Here is a 20,193-nt window from a genome sequence, read left to right as displayed (position 1 = left end):
TTACTATCTCTAGACCTTAATTCGTCCGTTGTTATAGAAATAGGTCACAGGTTTTTCAATTAGCAGCCAGAATTTTAGCAATGATATCACTTTTCAATTTCGTTTGTATATATCTGTACATCTTTGTAAATTTATTGAATGCTGTTGATTAAATTATCAATGTGGTTTGTCAATTTGGCTTTTCACTTTGAAAGGATATATCTAATTCTCTGCAAGAAATCTTACCATTTAAACATTTTGCTGGTTTAATTTCTTCAAACAATTGTATTATTTGTACCAATTGTGTTTACTTAATGCTTTATCGATTTAGTTCGTCATGTTTGTTTCTTTTGTTTTACATAGCAGAGTGCACGTATAGTTTATTAAACACTTCTTTAAATTAGTTTTTTCGCACCTTGCCTTTCTACTATATCATGTGATCTGTTTAACACCTTTTGATGCAGTTACCTTGATTCTCGTGGAGCCTATCGTTGAGTTTGAGCTAGTCAGAACTACTGTGCAGTTTTTGTATTTTCCTGTTTATAGATTTAGTTAACCATTGTATTTTATTCAGATGTAGTTAAGTTGTATGTATATTATTCCTGAAGAGGACATCTCGTGATGTCGAAAACGTTCGATATTTAATTGTTGCGTAGTTTTGTGTTTTTTGTAAATATAATAATCTTTAATATGTTAAACTTGATAACGTTGCTCGGCTTCGTATGCCTATGGTTCAACTTCTACATGTATAAATTGCATTTACTCTTTTTACGCCTTTGACTAGGTTAATTGAAAATTTATCACCCAAAGTTATGATTTATTTTTTCGAATTTGTGGTTTAAAGTTGAACAAGAATAATTTGGCAAAAAAGAGGAAAAAAGGTTATGAGTCAAGATATTTAGCTGTTTGCGGGTATTAATGCAAGTTGTGTATTATTTTCAATTTCAACGTTTAATTGACAATATTTCAAACGTAAAAAGGATGTTGTTTAAACGACATTGTTTTGCACAAAAATCCGTTGCGACAGTATGTTTGTCTATTTCTTATTCTAGCAATGTTCATGATTTATGTTTTCGGTTTTAGTTCGACATTAGCAGTGGCGGCTCGTCAGAAGGTGCTGCGGTACTGCAGCACCCCCTAGCGTAATTTCACTTGTTACAAATATAACTTAATGTATAACCTAACCTTTATTGAAGAACCTAATATATCTGTATTTCTTGAAAATCTTCTCAAACCTATCGTCATATCTAGAAAACAATAGCACAAATCACCGCATTAAACAAATTCTGGTACGGAAACTCTGGTACTGCAGTCCCAGTTTCGGCTAGTTTGTGCGGTATTGCGCATGCGCGAATTTCTCACAAGCGACGATTTTGGCTGGGAGAGGGACTGCGTTTTTTGCAGTACCAGAGTTGCCATGTTGAGTCTTGAAATTTCTCTTACGACAGAAACTGCTGGACTGTAAGCCAGTGGTATTACTATTGGCAACCCTGTCAGTCGAAGCTAGTCAGGCAGCTAAATGTGTGTTCTCCCTCACTAACTTGCAGACTGCAGTTGCTTTTTGAGCTGTTTAGAGTTAGACTAATGTAAATTAAGTATTTTTGTAGAGTTAGACCTAGACGTCAGTGTTTTAGACAATTATGATGTTGGACTAAGAACAGATGCTTACAGCATAGGCTACATTTATTTTCTTTAACATTTCTCAGTAGGCTATAGATAGACCTATGCATAGCATTAACTGGTTACCTTTTCCTGTTTATTGGCATGTTCGTATACCGTATTGATGTTAGGTCTATATTGTAGCTTTCACAACCATTTTCATTCCAGACACGTTAATGATGAAAAATAAACTGAACTACCGGTATATGCCAACAGTGAATAGGCTATGAATCTTTAAACTGCATAGGCTACCGTATGAAACATCAAATCCATAATGCCAGATCAAACCAAAGTGCCTTGTGCAGCCAAAGTGACTTGTGATGTAGCAACACAATATGACACATCGGATTTTAGTGTTTCACTGTCAAAAGGATGCCAAGCTACAATTAAGCCCAAAAAAAGTAAGGAATGTTTAACACTAATTTTCTGTACAAAAAGTTTATAAAGTGCACATTAGTTGGTTTGTGAAATAGAATTATTGTGAAAAAGCGTATTTCTGCCAAACGGTAGTACAAAATCTACAACATTAATATGTAAATATGTTGAAACACGTGCTTATTGGAATTTTAAGCTCTGCAGACTACATCTGAAGAGTTAAAACCTTAGAGGGAACACCGAAACCTTCCCTTGCCGAAATTAGGCGAAAACGAAAAATTATATATATGTGCAATTTGCACGTCGTGGATAACCACAACTATATTTATAGTATTTTTATTACAGAAGAGGTGATTATTTACTTGGCATATATGCAGCATTACAACAGAACGGTAGCAGAGCATGGACAGCAACAAAGGTATGTAACTGAGTTTGATTACTTTTGTTAACGCCATGGTCAAAAATCGGCATGCTGAGTTGCTATACCATGTTACGGTTGCTCACTGTAAAATCTTCACGATTGTTGATGTAATTCAAATAGTAACAACGTTCATGTATGCAGGCGTTATAGGCACGCAGCTTATCGGCAGTTTGTGCGTACGGTGTGGGGTCAGGGTCACCTTGGCCGTTCAATTCGTGTACCTGTGCCAGCGCCCAGCATATGTGATCAACAAACTGAGGAGAAGTTTTCGAGGTAAGTTTATGTTGAATTCAAGTATCTGGACCTTCAATAAGATATTGTTGCATGAAATCGAATTTCATTTACTTTGAAATAGTAGCCTAATACGGATTGGTATACAGCAAATAAGCCTTCAAAATGTTTCTGAGTTCCCAAATGAAAAACTTGGCTCTGAGCTTTCCGGGTGCCCTACCTGCATTTCAATATTATTACCGATAATATTTTGTTTCATTCAACGTACGTCTTTGCACTATGAGATTGTTATAACGGTTATTTTTTCCAAAGGTTACGTCAAAGATTTAATGGAGTTGGCAGTGGCACTTATGCGATCATAAAAGTTTGACATCATACCGAGCTGAGTGGGAGAGTATATCTGTACCCAAACGCTGATGCTCTGAATTTTCACGACCAGACCCCATTGATGCGGCTGCGTTATGCCTTTCTGGATTTTCCGCTCCAAAACTCTCCTATTTTGTTTGATAAGTCCATAGTTATTGTTGCTACTTTTACCATTATCTTGAAAACACAAACAGCACTGTATAGCCCATGCACAATTTTTTATACATTTTTTCATGGGGAAAATACCTTTTAATGAAATGCATTAAACGTAGTGGAAACATCAAACTTGAAGTTTGAAAAATGCATTACAGGTAGGCTATTCTACATGTTTAAAATTTGTCGATTAATAGAGACTGAATTACGATTTTTGTTTTTTTATTATTGTTTTTCTTGACCTGATATTGCAGTTACAGAAGACAAATTTTTGCCTGTTGCTGTCAATGCTTTACTAGTATTTTTATGTGACCACTGACCAGTTATTTTTTGGCATGCAGATGCTCGTGTTTTCAATGAATTGGCTTGGAACATCACAGCACAGCTTGTTCAGCATTTTCAGAAACTGCTCGATACATCAATTTTATCACCAACGTTTGGAAAGTAATGTCTTTTAAAACTTGCTTTAAAGGTATGTACAGTCTGTGGAGGTCAAAGACACAAGCAGTCTAGTGCAGATATGCAGTATAGTGCAGATGTATTAAATTTTGGTAATTTTTTTAGGAGAGAAAGAAAGAGATCACAGTGTTCATGCTATTAAGCATCAGCCATGACCTGGACGACGAGACTGTTGAGTGGCTGGTGATTTCCTGCCCTCCAATCTAGCCTGGAAAGATCTGCTCATACACCGATGGTGAGCATCAGCCATGAAAAATCATGTCGGGTTGCCTTTTTATGAAGGAGGAAACAAAAATTTTGAAGAATGGCGTGTTTGTGGAATAGCTGGGCTTTCGAACGAGACATTCACAGCTTGCATTCAGTCCATGGGAGCAGTAGTTGAACTTTCCACCTACCTTCAAATCAATCATGGTTTTGATTATCTGCTTTCAGGCAAGATTATGTGCAAGTATTACTGTATAATTGCCAAGTCAGGTTTTTCGTTTTAAAAAAAAACAATTTTTTTGTTTCAAAGTTCTAAAAATCCACATTTTCAACTGCTTAAAATTTTTATTTTTTGTCTTGAAAACACCAGGAATGGCATTTTAGAGAATATAAAAGTGCAAAATTTTCTGGGGGAGCATGCCCCCAGACCCCCCTAGGAGGCTCGCGCCTTCGGCGCTCGTCCGTTCCTGTCACTTTATGACGTCATATTCAACATCACCATTTACAGCACCCCCATAGCCAAAAGTCACGAGCCGCCACTGGACATTAGGGTGCATCACTTAGTGCAAACACTTTAATTAAAGTTTGTAAATTTGCATTGTAATGTATGGGAGCAGATTAATACAAAAAAAATGTTTGTTCTCCAATGCAATATAATTTAGTTGTGTCGTGTGCGTGCAAACTTTGTTACAATTTTGAACGTTTCCTGCTTCAATTTCACATATTGTAAATTTTGTTGCTTTCTATTGTAGCACAGATGGCTGAATTGTCACAATCATTTTACTTCAATCATTTGTTATTTATTACCAACACAACTTTGAGTATAAAAACTTTGTTTCTTTGAAAAATTGAACGACATTGATGGTGTATTGTGCTGTTGCTTCTAGACTTAGAGTAGGCTACTTACAAGTTTCAATGTATATTTTCAATATTCAATATTTCTCGAAATCATCAGCTTTCTGATTATATGCTTTGTTTTATATCTTATTAATTTTATGTTGCAGCTAGGTTGTAATTGCCATTTAGTATTTTATTCTTCTTCTGAATAATGAAATTTCTAAATAAACAAATGTGTCCATGGGTTTTAGATACTTTCTCCATGCAGAGAATTAAAATAAGTGCATTTAAATCATGAAACGTTTTTGACAGGATTAACGAAACTAAGTTTTAACGTGGTTCATTACTCCCCAGAACAATGTATTATAATTCCTTCTGATAAACTGATGTCACCGTAAGATTTTAGAGAATTTCCATCTCCATACAGTCAATTGAATGTTAATCATGAAACGCTGTTTGACAGCACGTCTACACCAAACCGGGCCTTTCCGCTATTTAGTAGCATTCGAACCAAACTAGTTTTCATACTGCATAATGTCCTATAAAGTCCTATGCAAGCTCCACGACGATGGCTGGCAGCTGTTAGTTGTGGTGGGTTCATTTATGTAATTGGCGGAGAAGATAGAAAAGGTCGCAGTTTTGCATTCAAAAGTGTTGAAAAGTACAATCCATCAACTGATCAATGGACTTACATTGGTGAGATGAATTTCCATCGAGGGGGATGCTCAGCTTGTGTGTTGAAAGGAAGAATATTTGTTGTTGGTGGAATTGGTGAAAATGGTTTTAAAGTCAAAGAAATAGAATATTATGATTCACAGATTAACAAATGGAGCATTGTTGGAAAAACTGATAACGAACTAGTTAATCATTCGATTGTTGCCATTTAATTCTTTCGTCGTTTGATTTTGTTGATACTTGGATGGAATCCTAACATTTTGGTTACATTTCAATTTCACTTGTGTGTAGTAGCTGATAACTTGTTATTCTGGTTATGAGTAAGTTTGAAGCAGGCTTTGAAAATACTAATTAAAGCATTTTGAAACCTGAAGTCTTCCCCCGAGTTGTGATGTCACATACGAATTGATTAAAGTTTGTAAAGTTGCATTGTAATGTATGAAGAGCGGAATAATAGAAAACAAACTGTTTGGTTGTGTCGTGTGCGTGCAAACCTTCCTTCAATTTTAAATGTTTCATGCTTTAATTTTTTATATAAAGTTAGCGGCTTTCAATAAATTGTATCACTGATGGCTGACTACACTGTCAACAGATTTAGGTGAACAGCGATTCTCAAACTGTGCGTCGCGAAGCCCTGGTGCAATGTTTAAAATTTTGACAACTTCTAGCAAGAGAGTGAAAAAAGACTCATGAATGTTATCCCATCCTTTCAGTGATTTCAATCCAATTTTCAATCCTTCCCATCCTTTCAAGCTGATTCTGATGATGGCACTGTACTAAAAAGTGTTGAAAAGTATGATCCATCCATTGATAAGTGGACTTATGTCAGTGAGTTCAATTTTGATCGAGTTGGTTTTTCAGCTTGTGTTTTGAAAGGAAAGATATTTGTTGTCGGAGGGACGAATGAAAACGATGACAACGTTAAAGAAATAGAATGTTATGATCCTCAGATCAATAAGTGGATTATTGTTGGAAAAACTGACGAGGATCTCTTTTTTCACTCTGTTGTTGCTATCTAACTGTTGTTTCTGGAATGCAGACTGCTTCTAGATTCCAGAACTTATTGGTGCTTTTTTATCATCTGTGGAATGCTTGCCAACTGGTGAAGGAATATGTTATGTTGGCAGTCCTAAGCAAACTCCATGACGATGGTTGGAAGCTGTTGTGATGGATATATTTACGCAATTGGTGTATGATCTGGTGATACCACGAATATTCCACTAAAGAGTGTTGAAAACTAAACAACTCACTGAAAACTTAACGCTTTGCTCCTTAAAGGGAGGCCAGATTTAGGTTTATAGTATTCTGATGGTAGCTCCTGCAGAGAATCGGGCGAAAACTTGCAGCTTCGAGCTATGTGCATTGTGCAACCTTCTACTCGCAATATTCAGAATTTCTAAAATTAGTTGTAGTTGTACAAAGTTCTAAATCAAAACGTTTAATCTACTCCAAGTTTTTATCTCATATCGGTACAGCGTGTTTCAACCATTGAACTCTAAAGTAGACATTTAGTCTGTTTAGAATTTTTAATTCAAAATTAGCTTGAGTTGTAAATATATGATTTTTTTTCTCAGTGTCTCAATGAGAATGCAACTTGAAATCATCTGCTAAATAAATCATTTGCTCTTTGATTAAATGTTTGTGTGTTTTGTTTTATTAATATCAGGGCATTTTATGTTGCAGCTAGTTTGTAATTGCCGTTCAGTATTTTAAGCAGTTTGTTTAAGGAATTAATTGATTCTATACAGAGTTTCAACCATTGATCTCAAATGTAGACATTTGTCTCTTTAGAGCTTTCAATTCAAAATTAGGTTGAGTTGTAAATCCATGACTATTTTCTCAGTGTCTCAATAACAATGCAACTTGAAATCATCTGCTTTCTGATTAAATGCTTGTGTGCTTGTTTATTGTTTATTATGTTTATTAATATGTGTTTAATGTTTATTAATATGTGTTTATTAATAAACATGATTAAACTGTGTGTTTATTAATATCAATTTATGTGATGTTGTAGCTAGGTTGTAATTATCATTTAATATTTCAAGCATTTTGTGAAAGCGATTTATTGATGAACATGTCCCTTTCACTTGTTGGTAGAACTGAACTAGAACAACTATACAGGAAGAGAACAAATGAATCCAATTTGCTGGAATATGCGAATCAGAACAGACATTCAGGATCGTTTAATGATGTTAAAATATGCGCAGGGAATGATCGTTTTCCTGCAAACACGATGGTCTTGTCTTGCTTTTCATCTTTCTTTGAAAAAATGTTCAAAATTGAGATGAAAGAAAAATATCAGAGTTCCATTGAAATCAACTGTGTAGATGGAAATTCAATGAAAAGTCTGATTGAATTTATTTACACTGGGGACATTGATATCAACAGCGAGAATGTTTGTGATTTGATTGCAGCATCCAATTATTTACAAATTGATGATGTGAAACACTTTTGACTTGATTTTGTGAGTGAAGCTCTTAGTCCAAACAACTGTTTTATTGTTCTTGGTATAGCAGAACACTTCCAAAACGATTCACTTCAAACTGTTGAAATCATTGCTAGAAATTTTGATTCAGCATCAACTACAATTGAGTTTAAAAGTTTCAATGAAAAAGATCTGAGAAATTGCATTTCAAAACAAGATCGATCCATTGTCAATGAAGCCTCAGTATTCACTGCCATATTGGGATGGATCAAACATGACGAAGGAAATCGTGCCAGTGAGTTTCCTGAGCTTTTGAAACTTGTAGATATTCACAAACTTCCACCACCATTTTTTGAAGAAGTTGTTTTGAAAGAAAATCTTGTGACACAGAGTCTTGAATTGTGTTTGTTATTGTTTCAAGCACAAAACGAAGTTTTTAAAAACTCAGCTCAACCAGACCCAAAGACAAGAATATTAAGCTTAGGTGGAACTGAGACGTTGTTCAAAGTAACTGAAGTTTACAACTGCAATGGCGAACCACCACTTGCCTTTCCTGATTTACCAGATGGTCGCCATGGTGGTTGTGCTGCTGTAATGCGTGGCCATCTGCATTATATTGGTGGAAGAAAACGCCAAATCAACAGCATACCCACTGCAACATGTTCAGTTTGGCGAATGAGTTTATCAAAACAGCAGTTGAAATGGGAAGAGATGACGTCAATGAACAAGTTAAGGTCGCAGATGGGAGCAACTATGTTTGATGGAAACTTAGTTGTTGTCGAAAGCCAAACTCCTGGAGAATATTATTTATCAGTTTCCAATTCATGGCGATACTTACCTCCGTTGCAACAACCCAGACAAGGAAATGCACTTGTTGTGTGCAAAGGTGGTTTATATGCTATTGTTCCTTGCAATTGAGTTGGTGTGATGTCACTTTCATCGTCTGAACTATCACCATAGCTGTCATTATCAACTGTTGCTGTCACAGTGCTTGCCATGTTATCACCTTGAGATAGCGAGGTAGTTGCTTTTTCATCGGAAAGTTCATCATCAGAGTCCTAAGAAGAAATATAAGTGGCTACTTCATGCACTGTACGTCTTGCTTCCGCCATTTTTATAAGAAAAGGAAACCTTACAGAATGAGAAATTATAATATTTATACAAAAGACTGTTACTTTGAAATAAATACAAATGAATTATACACACTACTTGTAGCTGATCTTCCATACAGCGGAATTGCTTCTAAATCAGTATTTATTTCTATTTTTCAAAATCTCATTAGTTTTCTTTCAGTTTTACTGCTTGCTGTGCTCCTACCTTGACAAGTTTCATTTGATCGACATAACAATCTTTTCTGGATAAACAGCGCAAGTACGTGAAAAGCAATTGACTAAAACTATTCTTCAATTTCAACTGAGTACTGTATACAAATGCAGTTGGCATCAGAAACAAAACAGCCAACTGCTTTCAGACCTATTTTCCTATTTCACCAACCTGATAACCTATTTAGTTTAGGCCATCAGCTTACTGAAAACAAGTGTTATCACAATTCAAAGAAACTTATTTGGTGACCTGATTCATAATTTCGTTTTCATGGATATAAACTGAGAATTTCACACTTCACAATTATCCTTTATGGGCATCTGAAACTATATGTGTTCAATAGGACACCATGGTAAAAGTAGTTTTACGTGTTAAAAACCGCTTAATAAACACGAAATGAAAAAGTGTTTTTAAAAGTTTTTTGTATGATAAAACATCTCAAACCATATTTAGAAAACGTCAAGAAATATAAGTGCAAATGTTTTAAAAATTACAGCAAGAACAAAAGTGACTGACCGTGGCCTATAGGACACCTTGGTAATCCCAGTGTTGCAATATATCGTTTTTAAATCAATTAATGTTTTGCTATCGTTGACATAATGCAGTCAAATAAACTAAGTTTTTTACTTCACTAGTTTACCAATCTATGCAGTACCGTGCTGAACTTTACAAATCATCTACTGTTGTCAATCGATACGATTTTGATTTTGCTTTTTTCAAATTTGATATGCTATTTATTTGATCTGTATCGTGCTGTTTGTGCCACAAAACAGCAAAAATGTATATACATTGTTTGTATTATGGTAGTGTAGTATCGTATGTAATTGTTGATATTAAACACTAAAATATAGCGTATCATACAGTATACTGTTGTAAAGTGAACTTGTCTTGCACCCTAATAAGTTTTCTTGTGCTAACATACGAAACTCCATAAAACTGATTCAAAAGAAACTCCAGTACAGTTCCTAACGTTTGATCTTAACGCACTGGCAATCACCACAAGAACTTAAAGATTGAACACAATGAACATAGGTTTGTTATAACAACGTTTAAAAACTGACTTCATAGTATTTAATATTAAAGTGTTTTTTATTTATGTAAACACCAGCCCGCTTCTCAATCTCCACACAAGCCACAAATGTTCTCCCACAATAAATATTATCAATGCAGAATGTATGTCTGTTAACGAATTGGAGAGCATTTGAATTTAGCTAATTTTAATAAAAACAGTGCAAGTAAAGACCATATTAGAAACCGCCAATCGTGCTCAAACAGTAAACCGTCATTGCAGTCCTTCAAAATTGTTCGTAAGTGCTTGTCCGAGTTCGACACCAAGATTCACGAGGCATTGATCATCAAATCTTTAAACCCATGGCTCAACAGGCAATTTTTTGCTGGCAGAGCTTCTTATCTTTTAACAGTTTTTGATTGAATTATCACGTCTTGTGCTTCTCGCATTTGCTGTGTTTGTGCCACTACCTCGTGTTGTGCTTCTGTCAATCTTGCGTAATTCTGCCTGATTCCTTTTCTGAACAATTAATTAATTTTACTTCTCAAATACTTGACCCGTTGTGCTGTGTAATTTTCAGTTACCATTTTGCGTGAGCGAGGCAGTTTCTCAAAAGTTTAGATTTGACAATATTTTTGCTGTGATACTATATGATTCTTTAGCATTTCTTTTAATATGTATTTTTCTTATAGGCTTGAAAAGGGCTGTATGACTAGCCGAAAACGTTTACTTCTTGTTTTTTGTTTTTATAATGTTAAATGTAGTGTTGTTGCTGAGTTATGTCTGTTTATGATAGAAGAATAAGTCCAATAGTGACGAATAATTTCAAATTTTCCTGAAATTCATAGATTTATCTTTTTGTTAAATCGGTAATAACTCTTTTTCTGTACATTTTCAGGGTTTTGGTTGATAGAAAAAGTTGTTCCCCTTGAAAAATGCTAAAAAATGATGTATAATATGTCCTATTTTGAGAAACTTGAAATTTTCATATTTTGGACCCAGAGGGATTGTGACGTCATTTGGAAAAAAGTCCCAAAAGGGGGTTCCCCATCATCCGATTGATGGGGATTTTTGTCTGAGCCACCTGCATAGTATGGGGAAGGTCTGAACAAAGTATCAGCTTGATAATAAATTTTTCCCACAAACACCACGTTTTAAGGTCCCACGACTGTACTATTGTGTGTTGAATGGAAGAACATTTGTTTTTGGTGGAAAAGATGTTGCGCCTCAATTTGTCCAAAAAATTGAGTGTTATGATCCACAGATTAATAAATGGAGCATTGTTGGAAAAACTGATGACAATCTGTCAAACCACTCGGTTGTTGCGATTTAACTACTTTACTAATGCCGATAGTCCCAGATTATTACTGAATTATCATGTTTTCAATGCGTAGGTGTCCAGTAAGCATGTAGTATCGTTTGAATGAATCTTGAGCCGTAGACTGAAAAATTTTGTATAAATCTTAACTTTTCCCATAGACTTTTTATTTTCTATTGAAATAGTGTTCTGCTGCTCCATCCACTTGGTATCACTTAAGTGAAAGCTGTTTATGAAGTGCACTTATCAAGTACACAACTACACATACACAGGTTTTCATCTTCGTTTTTTGGTGTTGTTTTATTTATACTTCTAAATACGCAGCGTGGTAAGAACTTTAGTAGGCTACTGCGGTCAATTATTGTCTGTTTTTTTTTTTGCTGAGACTTTTCGGTGGTTTGTCCGAAATGACTTAAAAAATTCGGTCATTTTTTATTTATTTCGGTCATTTTTTCTGATGAAAATATTTCCTTTCAAGTAGCTGATACAACCCAAAATTTGCACTTTCTGACTAGCTACAACATTATGTTTCGCTGAGAAATGTTGTTTTTTTCAAACATTTTGATCGAATTGACTATATTTTTTTCGGACATTTTGCTAAAAAATCGGTCAATGACCGATAAATGACCGAAAAAAAAAACAGATTATCGTGATCCAAAAAATGTTGCTTTTTAGTGGTTTTTCTGAAGTTTAAGCAATAGTACAATTTACTGAAAGCTCAAAGTGTTGAAATCATTGATTTGAAAATACTAATTAAAGCAGTTTCAAATTTAAAGTTTTCCTTCGAGTTGTAATAACACTAACAAATTCATTGAAATTGGTGAAGTTGCGTTGTAATGTCTGTGAGCAGTAGAGTTCGATGAAAAAGACTTGTTTTTAATTTAAAAAAATGGGTTCCAAAACGCAAATGAACCTAAAATTCATTTCCTATTGTTTTTGGGTGTGACCTCCTTTAATGGCTGTGTTATTCTAGTTGCACTAAAAGTAAATTATTGCTAAAAAAGAGCTTTTTATGCTAAATCGAGGAGTCAAAACCACACGACTTGTAAATTATACAGTTATATCAGTTCTGCTGAACAGTGTAATTTATATTTCTTAGCCGTCTGTGACTTACAGCTCAAGGGTTATTATTTCTATTAGTAAAATGGCAAAACAAGGAGTCCAACATAATGACTGAGCCAGGCAACCTGGTAGAGGTATTTCATCTTTTTTTCCATTTTCAATCAAAACTTTTCGTTTTCGCTTTCTGTTTTTATTGACGATCTCAATGCAGATCTAAACTATGCTTACAAAGTTTATTTGGCAGGAATGGTTGGACCTGTTGACGTAGACTTGATCGCAACGCATAGTGCACAAAAAACAACAAGTTTACTTTAACCTCGACATCCCAATGTTCCCAAATGGAAACACACCCTTTTAACAAAAACAAACAAGAAATTTAAAAAAAAATTACAAAATGTTGAGTATCAGTAGCTACTGTAATTGCAAGAATGTCAAACTAATATATAAATTTTTCCTTGCATTTGAGTTTGGGTATTAAGGGGTTAAAGCATTTTGAAACATTTTAATTCATTTTGAACCACTTTGAATGCAGCATTGGTGAACCAAAGGATGAACAGTGACTCAGAAGCTTACAGCTACTTAATGCTAATCTAACTCAAAACAATGATCACAAGATGCAGAAATATCAAGGAAATTACCACAACTTTGGATATTCCAGCTGCATTGAGGCATAACTGGGCCAAATTGCATATTTATCAATGCATTTTTATTGTCAATGAATTCCTGAAAACTTTGTCTTTCCATTAATATACATTTTTACTATACATTATAACCGTGGCCTACGAAAATAGATGGCCTGGACAACGTGCACAAGCCTTCAGAACTGACGGCTGACTTCCAAGTTTGTGATAAAGAAAAAACGTCTCCCAAGGGAGGTTTTTCTTGCGATCGTTGAGTCACATTCTAGAATTGATAAAATTTGTTTTTCTTTTACGTCGTTTCAACATCGGTAGACATTGAAACGATATAAAATAGAAAGCTTTGCTAGCTAGGGCCTGCTGGGTGCAGTCAAGTGCAGCTTTTTACTGAATTCACTAGTATTAACAGAAGCTCAAAGATGCATGTAGCCTACAGAAGTAGAGTTGAAATGCTAAACAATACCTGTAATGTGTTGGTATCTGTAAGCAGGATTTATGATTTAGAGGTTATTTTATAGTCCTGAGAAGGTTTACAAGGAACTAGTAGGCTAGTTGTTTCAGAGTAGGAAGGGTTATCATAACATACACTCAGGTAGTGGCATTGTGGCAATGAAATTATTTGGAAAGCCCTAGTTGGCCAGATATTTTTATATTGTACAATCACTATTTGTAGCCTACCGAAAGTGTGTTAAGTGTCCTGATTATTCTTGAAAAGTTTTTAGCTGAACACAGTAAAAACTTTCGCCATCATCATCATTTGCTCATACGCCATCATCATCAGTAAAAACTTAAGTGAGGTAGTAAAGTAACAAAGAAGACTTGTAGTTAAATTAAGGCAATTTACTGTGTCTGTTTAAGGATAGCATCAAGTAAACTTTATATGATAGGCCTGCATCAGTGTAGCCCTTTTTGCTAATAGACAAGTATTTTTACAGATTACCTAATAAATAAATAATGCCTCTTAAATGCTGTGTGCCTCACTGCAATTCAAATTATGATTCTTCCGAGATCAAAGTCTCTGTGTATAAATTTCCAAAAGATGATGTAGAGAAACAAAAGTGGAAAGATAGCATTCCAAGAGCCAAGTGGGTTGTACCTAAACATAGTGCAGTTTGTGCTCGAAAGATTCCAATATTAAATGATGATAACACTATTATTTTGAGAAATATAAAGACTATTTTACCACCATTGATAGAGGTGCACTGACTGTCCCTGTTGACACCCTTGTCCAATGGTCTGTGTTTTGTATGATTTTTTTTCAAAGATTAACAGGGTCGTTCTGTAGGTCATTCTGTATAAACAATTTCATGCTAATTGCAAAACAGTACAAGTTCAGTGGTATACCAACGAAACATTCTCAGATATTGTCTAATGTATTCATTAAAAACTATGCCTTAATGAATACCCCGAGGAGTTCAAAAGAAACTGAACTGAAAGTGATAAAGCTGGGATAGGAATATCTTAGGTTAGGTTTGAAAAGTATGATCAACCTCACTTTCCATTTTGAAAGTGTACTTTTATGTGTAGACAACAGTTGTACATCGGAGTTAACAGACTGTAATACATAATTAAAACATTCAAAAAGTTTGCTCTAATTACCCATTTCATGTATTTTTTAGTTTTCTTTTCGTTTGACATCTAATGTTATTGTTTACACGTATTATTTGAAGACGCCCTTACTTAACACATTTAATCTGCAAGTCTGTTTTGGAGAATGCGCTTTCACACAGTCGATTTTTTTGCTATCTGTATGTAAGCATATTGATAATGTAATAATTATATCAGTAAAAGTTCGGAAATACCAGTACATCTTAAGCATTCCATTCAATGTTTAAATTATTGAATTGTGTTTGTATGTTGCTTGATAAATGCTACGATATTTTTTTTCGCATATTAAAGCTGTTTGTCATCAGAAAAAACACTATTGTGCTTGAATGAACATTCTTGACGAATATCCAACCAAAGTACGCTTTTCATTATTTAACAGACTTCAGCCTTCAGTTCTGAAGGCTTGTGCACGGTGTCCAGGCCATTATAACACATCGACTTGATGCCATCAAAGCAATCATCATCGTGAAATTTATGAAAAGTTTCTGAAACAGCATTTTGGCAAGGTGTCTCTTGAAATGTAAACATCACTATAGGTTTTAACTTGCAAATAATTTGTTAGAATGTATATCACTCTCCTGAATAATCTCTATTATTCTCTAAATAAATGGATGATGCTATGGGTTTTAGATACTGTCTCCATGCAGACAATTATACCTGTATTTAAATCATGAAACGTTTTTGACAAGAATGACGAAACTAAGTTTTAATTTAGTTGATCATTCCCCTGAAATAATTTCTCTTGTGATGCTTTCAAGAAAATAGGGATTTTATAGAACTTCCACCCCTATATAGACAATTGAATTTTAATCATGAAACGTTTGACAGCGCGTCTACACCAAATCGATAGTCTCCGAAATAGGCTATCTCCAAATCTGTGTCACCGAGTCAGGCCATTCCGCTCTTTAGCAGCATTCAAACCAAACTAGTTTCTATACTGCATAATTATACTTTTCAGAATAAAAAAGATTAAAATGGTGTCTCTTATGTTTTGCTGGTTATATTTCTCCGTTCATGTTGTTGCTTCAATCAAAGTATTGATGCTACTTGAAATTATCTGCTTTCTGATTAAACGCTTGTGTGTTTTGTTTTATATCAGTTAATTTTATGTTACAGCTAGGTTGTGATTGTCATTCAGTATTTTAGGCAGTTTGTTTAAGAAATTAATTGATAAACATGTCCCTTTCACTTGTTGGTAGAACTGAACTAGAGCAAGTATCCAGGAAGAGAACAAATGAATCGAATTTGTTGGAATATGCGAATCAGAACAGACATTCAGGATCGTTTAATGATGTTGAAATATGCGCAGGAAATGATCGTTTTCCTGCAAACAAGATGGTCTTGTCTTGCTTTTCATCTTTCTTTGAAAAAATGTTCAAAATCGAGATGAAAGAAAAATATCAGAGTTCCATTGAAATCAACTGTGTAGATGGAAATTCAATGAAAAGTCTGATTGAATTTATTTACACTGGAGACATTGATATCAACAACGAGAATGTTTGTGATTTGATTGCAGCATCCAATTACTTACAAATTGATGATGTAAAGCAGTGTTGCTTTGATTTTGTCAGTGAAGCTCTTAGTCCAAACAACTGTTTTGTTGTTCTTGGTATAGCAGAACATTTCCGAAACAATCCACTGAAAACTCAAAGTGTTGAAATTATTGCCAGAAATTTTGATGCAGCATCAACTACAATTGAGTTTAAAAGCTTTAATGAAAAAGATTTGAGAATTTGCATTTCAAAACAAGATCGATCCATTGTCAATGAAGCTTCAGTATTCACTGCCATATTGGGATGGATCAAACATGATGAAGGAAATCGTGCTAATGACTTTCTTGAGCTTTTGAAACTTGTAGATCTTCACAAACTTCCACCACCATTTTTTGAAGAAGTTGTTTTAAAAGAAAATTTGCTGATGAAAAACAATGAATTGTGTGAGTTGATGTTTCAAGCACAAAACAAAGTTTTCAAAAACTTAATGAAACCAGACAACAACACCAGAATATTAAGCTTAGGTGGAGTTACAACATCATCCAAAGTAATTGAAGTTTATAATTGTAGTGGTGAACCACCACTTACTTTCCCTGATTTACCAGATGGTCGACTAGCTGGTTGTGCTGTTGTAATGCGTGGCCATCTGTATTTTATTGGTGGAAGAAAACACACCAAAAAGAATACAATCGTTGAAAGGTATTCAGTTTGGCGAATGAATTTATCTGAACAGGAATTGAAATGGGAAGAAATGAAATCAATGAAAAAGAATAGAAGTGGTATGGGAGCAACTGTATTTGATGGAAACTTAGTTGTTGTCGGAGGCCAAATTTCTGGGGAATGCTATTCATCAGTTTCCAATTCATGGCAAGACATACCTCAGTTGCAACAAACGAGATATAGAAATGCACTTGTCGTTTGCAAAGGTAGTTTGTATGCAATTGGTGGATATTGTAATAATAAATATTTATCATCTGTTGATTGTTTGGAACGTTATGATGTAAAATGGAAAGTTGTAAGTCCCATGCAAACTCCACGACAATGGCTGGCAGCTGTTTGCTGTGATGGATTTATTTTTGCAATTGGGGGACAAGCTGGTGATGGTTGGGACACTGCACTAAAAAGTGTTGAAAAGTATGATCCATCAACTGATCAATGGAGTTACGTAAGTGACATGAAATTTTGTCGAAGTTCTTGCTCAGCTTGTGTGTTGAAAGGAAGAATATTTGTTGTTGGTGGACTTGATGAGACATCTCAACCAGTCAAGCTTATAGAATGTTATGATCCACTGATTAATAGATGGAGCAGTATTGAGACCACTGGCGCAGAATTGTTCAATCATTCGATTGTAGCGATCTGACTTTTCTGTCAACAATAGGAGCTCCATTTATTGCGTCACAATGCTTCTGGTATTACAAGCACGTTACCTACAGTTTTTAATTGTATTAATTTTCAATTGATAATTCAAGTGATTGTTTGTTTAACTTGTTGGATCATTGAATCATTATTTTTGGATGTTTTTTAGTTAGCTAATTAGTTTCGTTATCATCAAATGGGCATCGTCTTTTGGTATTGCCTGTACTTTTAGTGTACCGTATTTTACGGACCATAAAGCGCACCCGATTATAAGGTGCACTGTCAATAAATTGCTTTGATTAGTTTTTTGTTCATACATAAGGCGCACCGGGCTATAGAACGCAACGTATTCTAAGGAATATGGGTTACCGTATAAAGCTCGTTATATCATATCATTATCATCATAACACAGTTTACTTGTAGCGTAATAAATGTAAGCAATTCACAATAGTACAATGAGCAAAAGAAAAAATGGCCCTAGTGAATATCACAGTTGCTAGTTGCTTGTACCGTAGTTTATTGTGTAAGACGGTGATTTATTTATATACCTAATAATAGTATCGGTACTGGTTTTGAGTGTTAGGCACTAGGCAATAAAGCACTACTTGAGCCATACATTAGGCGCACCGGCTTATAAGGCGCACTATCAATTTATGAGAAGAAAAAAGGATTTAAATTGCGCCTTATGGTCCGTAACATACGGTATTGTTTATACATAGTACGTTTATGGTTGATAAATTGTGCTAAATCTCAAATTTTCACTTCATAGAGGCCATTTAGTTTTTGTAACCATTTAATCTTTGTGTGTTAACGTTGTTAGCTAACTCATCTTATCTGTCGGCTATTCTTGTCATTAAGACCTGTTTAATTTTTCAAGTTGAATATTATCAGCACATGTTTCCTATTTCTGTTTACTTTTAAAACTAATTAGTTTGACCACCAAGTTTTTTAGTTTAACTATAAAGATTGGTAGCTCTTTCGCCATTTTGTTTGGATTCACGTTTATTATTGATAGTGCAATGCTTTTTTTTTTAGTTTCACTGAACAAGTGAGACTGTTTCGTGGTAGAAGATAGCAAATACAGAACATAGCAAAATTTTCTCTTGTAGCTGTAGATGCTGCCCGAAAGTAAGAAGACGTTGCAAACAATCTAAATTGTGATTTTTGTTTTAATTTCAACATCAACACTGAAAAATCTGAATGCATTCTGTAATATTGCGAGCAATGTATAGAAGTTGTATAGAACAACTTCTTGTTCTTAACTTCTTGAACAAACTTCTTAACAACAACTTCTTAACAACTTCTTAACACCGACTTCTTGTTCTTGTTCTTAGAACAACTTTTTATATTGTATTGTATAAAAAATAAACTATAAAAATAAACTATAAAATATAAAAAATAAATAATTTTTTTTTTATTGTATAGAAGTTATTCCTTATAGAGGTTTGTAATTTCCACTTCATTTAAGCGTTGTTTTCTTAGAAGTCGTGTTGTGATAGGTGGACCAGACATTATTGCAAGTAATTGAAGTTGAGAATTGTAATAGTAGACAATCGACGACGATTGTAATGCACGATCATCTGTACGGTATTATGTTGGTAGATTAAACCATGAAAACCAGTGCCAATCAATTTTAAAATGTTATAATTATTTTGTAATGTTATAATTTTGTTGCATTTTATTCAGTTAATATGCGGCACCATTCAGCAGTTGTCATAAAAAATGTTTAATATTATCGTGATGTGCATTTGCCAAGAAAATTTTGAAGTACCATTACTAGTTTGTTGCAAGAAGTCGGTTGTTTTCAAATTATTTTGAAGCATGATTCGTGCCGCCGATTCGAAGGCGGCCCGTTTTGAAGACGACCGATTCGGTGCAGACGTTCTTGAGAATCTTGCCTCGTCTTCTGTTTGTTTAGAGAAAATGTAGCAATCATTTAGTTTGGAGGTTTCCATGCTTGACTTTCCATATTCATGGAACTGAAACAGTTTGTGTTGTAGTATCACATCGAGGTAAATGTGATTTATATGATGTTCGCGCTATATGTACCTTGTATTGTTATTGCCTTAATTACATTGCAAAACGTTAATTTGTACACGTGCGAAATGTAACACTTCACATCTACTAAAAGATAAATACAGTCACCCCGCTTAATCGGACCACATCGGGACCAAGCCAAATTGGTCCGATTAAGCGGGTGGTCCCATTAAACGGGGAGAACGAATTTCGTTATTTTTTTCATCGTTTTTGAAAATAGTTTAAGCATTTTACAATTGCGGCTATAAACACAACCAAAACACCATCAACAATCAAAACAAAATACAGTCTCAGCTAACTTCCTCTCTGACGTTCCCGAAGGCTGGTTTTTGATTTTGTTAAGAATCTCTATTTTTTCTTCGATGTACGCGAGTTATTGCTGCCATTTTTATTCAAGCACTAAAAGCATTCATTCATTCTTCTGTACAGTACAGTATTTGGTGCTGCATCACAATTACTGCAATTCTGATAGATGACAATTAACCTTACGACGTGACAACAAGCGTTTGTTTATCTGTAGCCTACTTCACTTTAAAATCGCTTAGCGAGAACGTAGCACGTTGCC

General features: G+C 34.6%; 3 protein-coding genes across 3 annotated transcripts in view; all 3 read left to right on the top strand.

Moving 5' to 3' along the window:
- Positions 1 to 1,912: 1,912 nt before the first annotated feature.
- Positions 1,913 to 6,086, top strand: LOC145776862 (uncharacterized). Its single transcript, XM_082588082.1, has 5 exons — positions 1,913 to 2,039; positions 2,359 to 2,431; positions 2,576 to 2,707; positions 2,978 to 3,656; positions 3,749 to 6,086. Exons 1-4 carry the CDS (start codon positions 1,913 to 1,915, stop codon positions 3,033 to 3,035), a joined length of 390 nt encoding a protein of 129 aa, XP_082444208.1. The 3' UTR covers positions 3,036 to 3,656; positions 3,749 to 6,086.
- On the top strand, positions 5,676 to 8,702 carry LOC145776861 (kelch-like protein 30). Its single transcript, XM_082588081.1, has 3 exons — positions 5,676 to 5,679; positions 6,221 to 6,317; positions 7,922 to 8,702. Exons 1-3 carry the CDS (start codon positions 5,676 to 5,678, stop codon positions 8,700 to 8,702), a joined length of 882 nt encoding a protein of 293 aa, XP_082444207.1.
- Positions 8,703 to 15,918: 7,216 nt separating this feature from the next.
- Positions 15,919 to 20,193, top strand: part of LOC145776860 (kelch-like protein 25) — a 115,070-nt gene continuing 110,795 nt past the window's right edge. Inside the window, exon 1 of the mRNA XM_082588080.1 lies at positions 15,919 to 17,759. Within this exon, the coding sequence (XP_082444206.1) occupies positions 15,919 to 17,595 (1,677 nt within the window). The 3' untranslated portion in view covers positions 17,596 to 17,759. The remainder of the gene's footprint in view (positions 17,760 to 20,193) is intronic.

This window comes from Aplidium turbinatum, chromosome 9 (genome assembly GCF_918807975.1).
Source record: "Aplidium turbinatum chromosome 9, kaAplTurb1.1, whole genome shotgun sequence".
In the NCBI taxonomy this organism is placed as follows: Eukaryota; Metazoa; Chordata; class Ascidiacea; order Aplousobranchia; family Polyclinidae; genus Aplidium; species Aplidium turbinatum.
The sequence above is the reverse complement of the archived record's forward strand: the minus strand, read 5'-3'. Positions and strand labels throughout refer to the sequence as shown.

What these genes read in the sequence shown, in the direction of transcription:
- LOC145776862 (XM_082588082.1), top strand. Translation starts at nt 1,913, where the DNA reads ATGCCAGATCAAACCAAAGTGCCTTGTGCAGCCAAAGTGACTTGTGAT. An exon ending in GAGCATGGACAGCAACAAAG is followed by an intron (nt 2,432 to 2,575) that starts GTATGTAACTGA and finishes TCATGTATGCAG; the next exon opens with GCGTTATAGGCACGCAGCTT. An exon ending in ACTGAGGAGAAGTTTTCGAG is followed by an intron (nt 2,708 to 2,977) that starts GTAAGTTTATGT and finishes TTTTTTCCAAAG; the next exon opens with GTTACGTCAAAGATTTAATG.
- LOC145776861 (XM_082588081.1), top strand. An exon ending in TATGATCCTCAGATCAATAA is followed by an intron (nt 6,318 to 7,921) that starts GTGGATTATTGT and finishes AATCATTGCTAG; the next exon opens with AAATTTTGATTCAGCATCAA.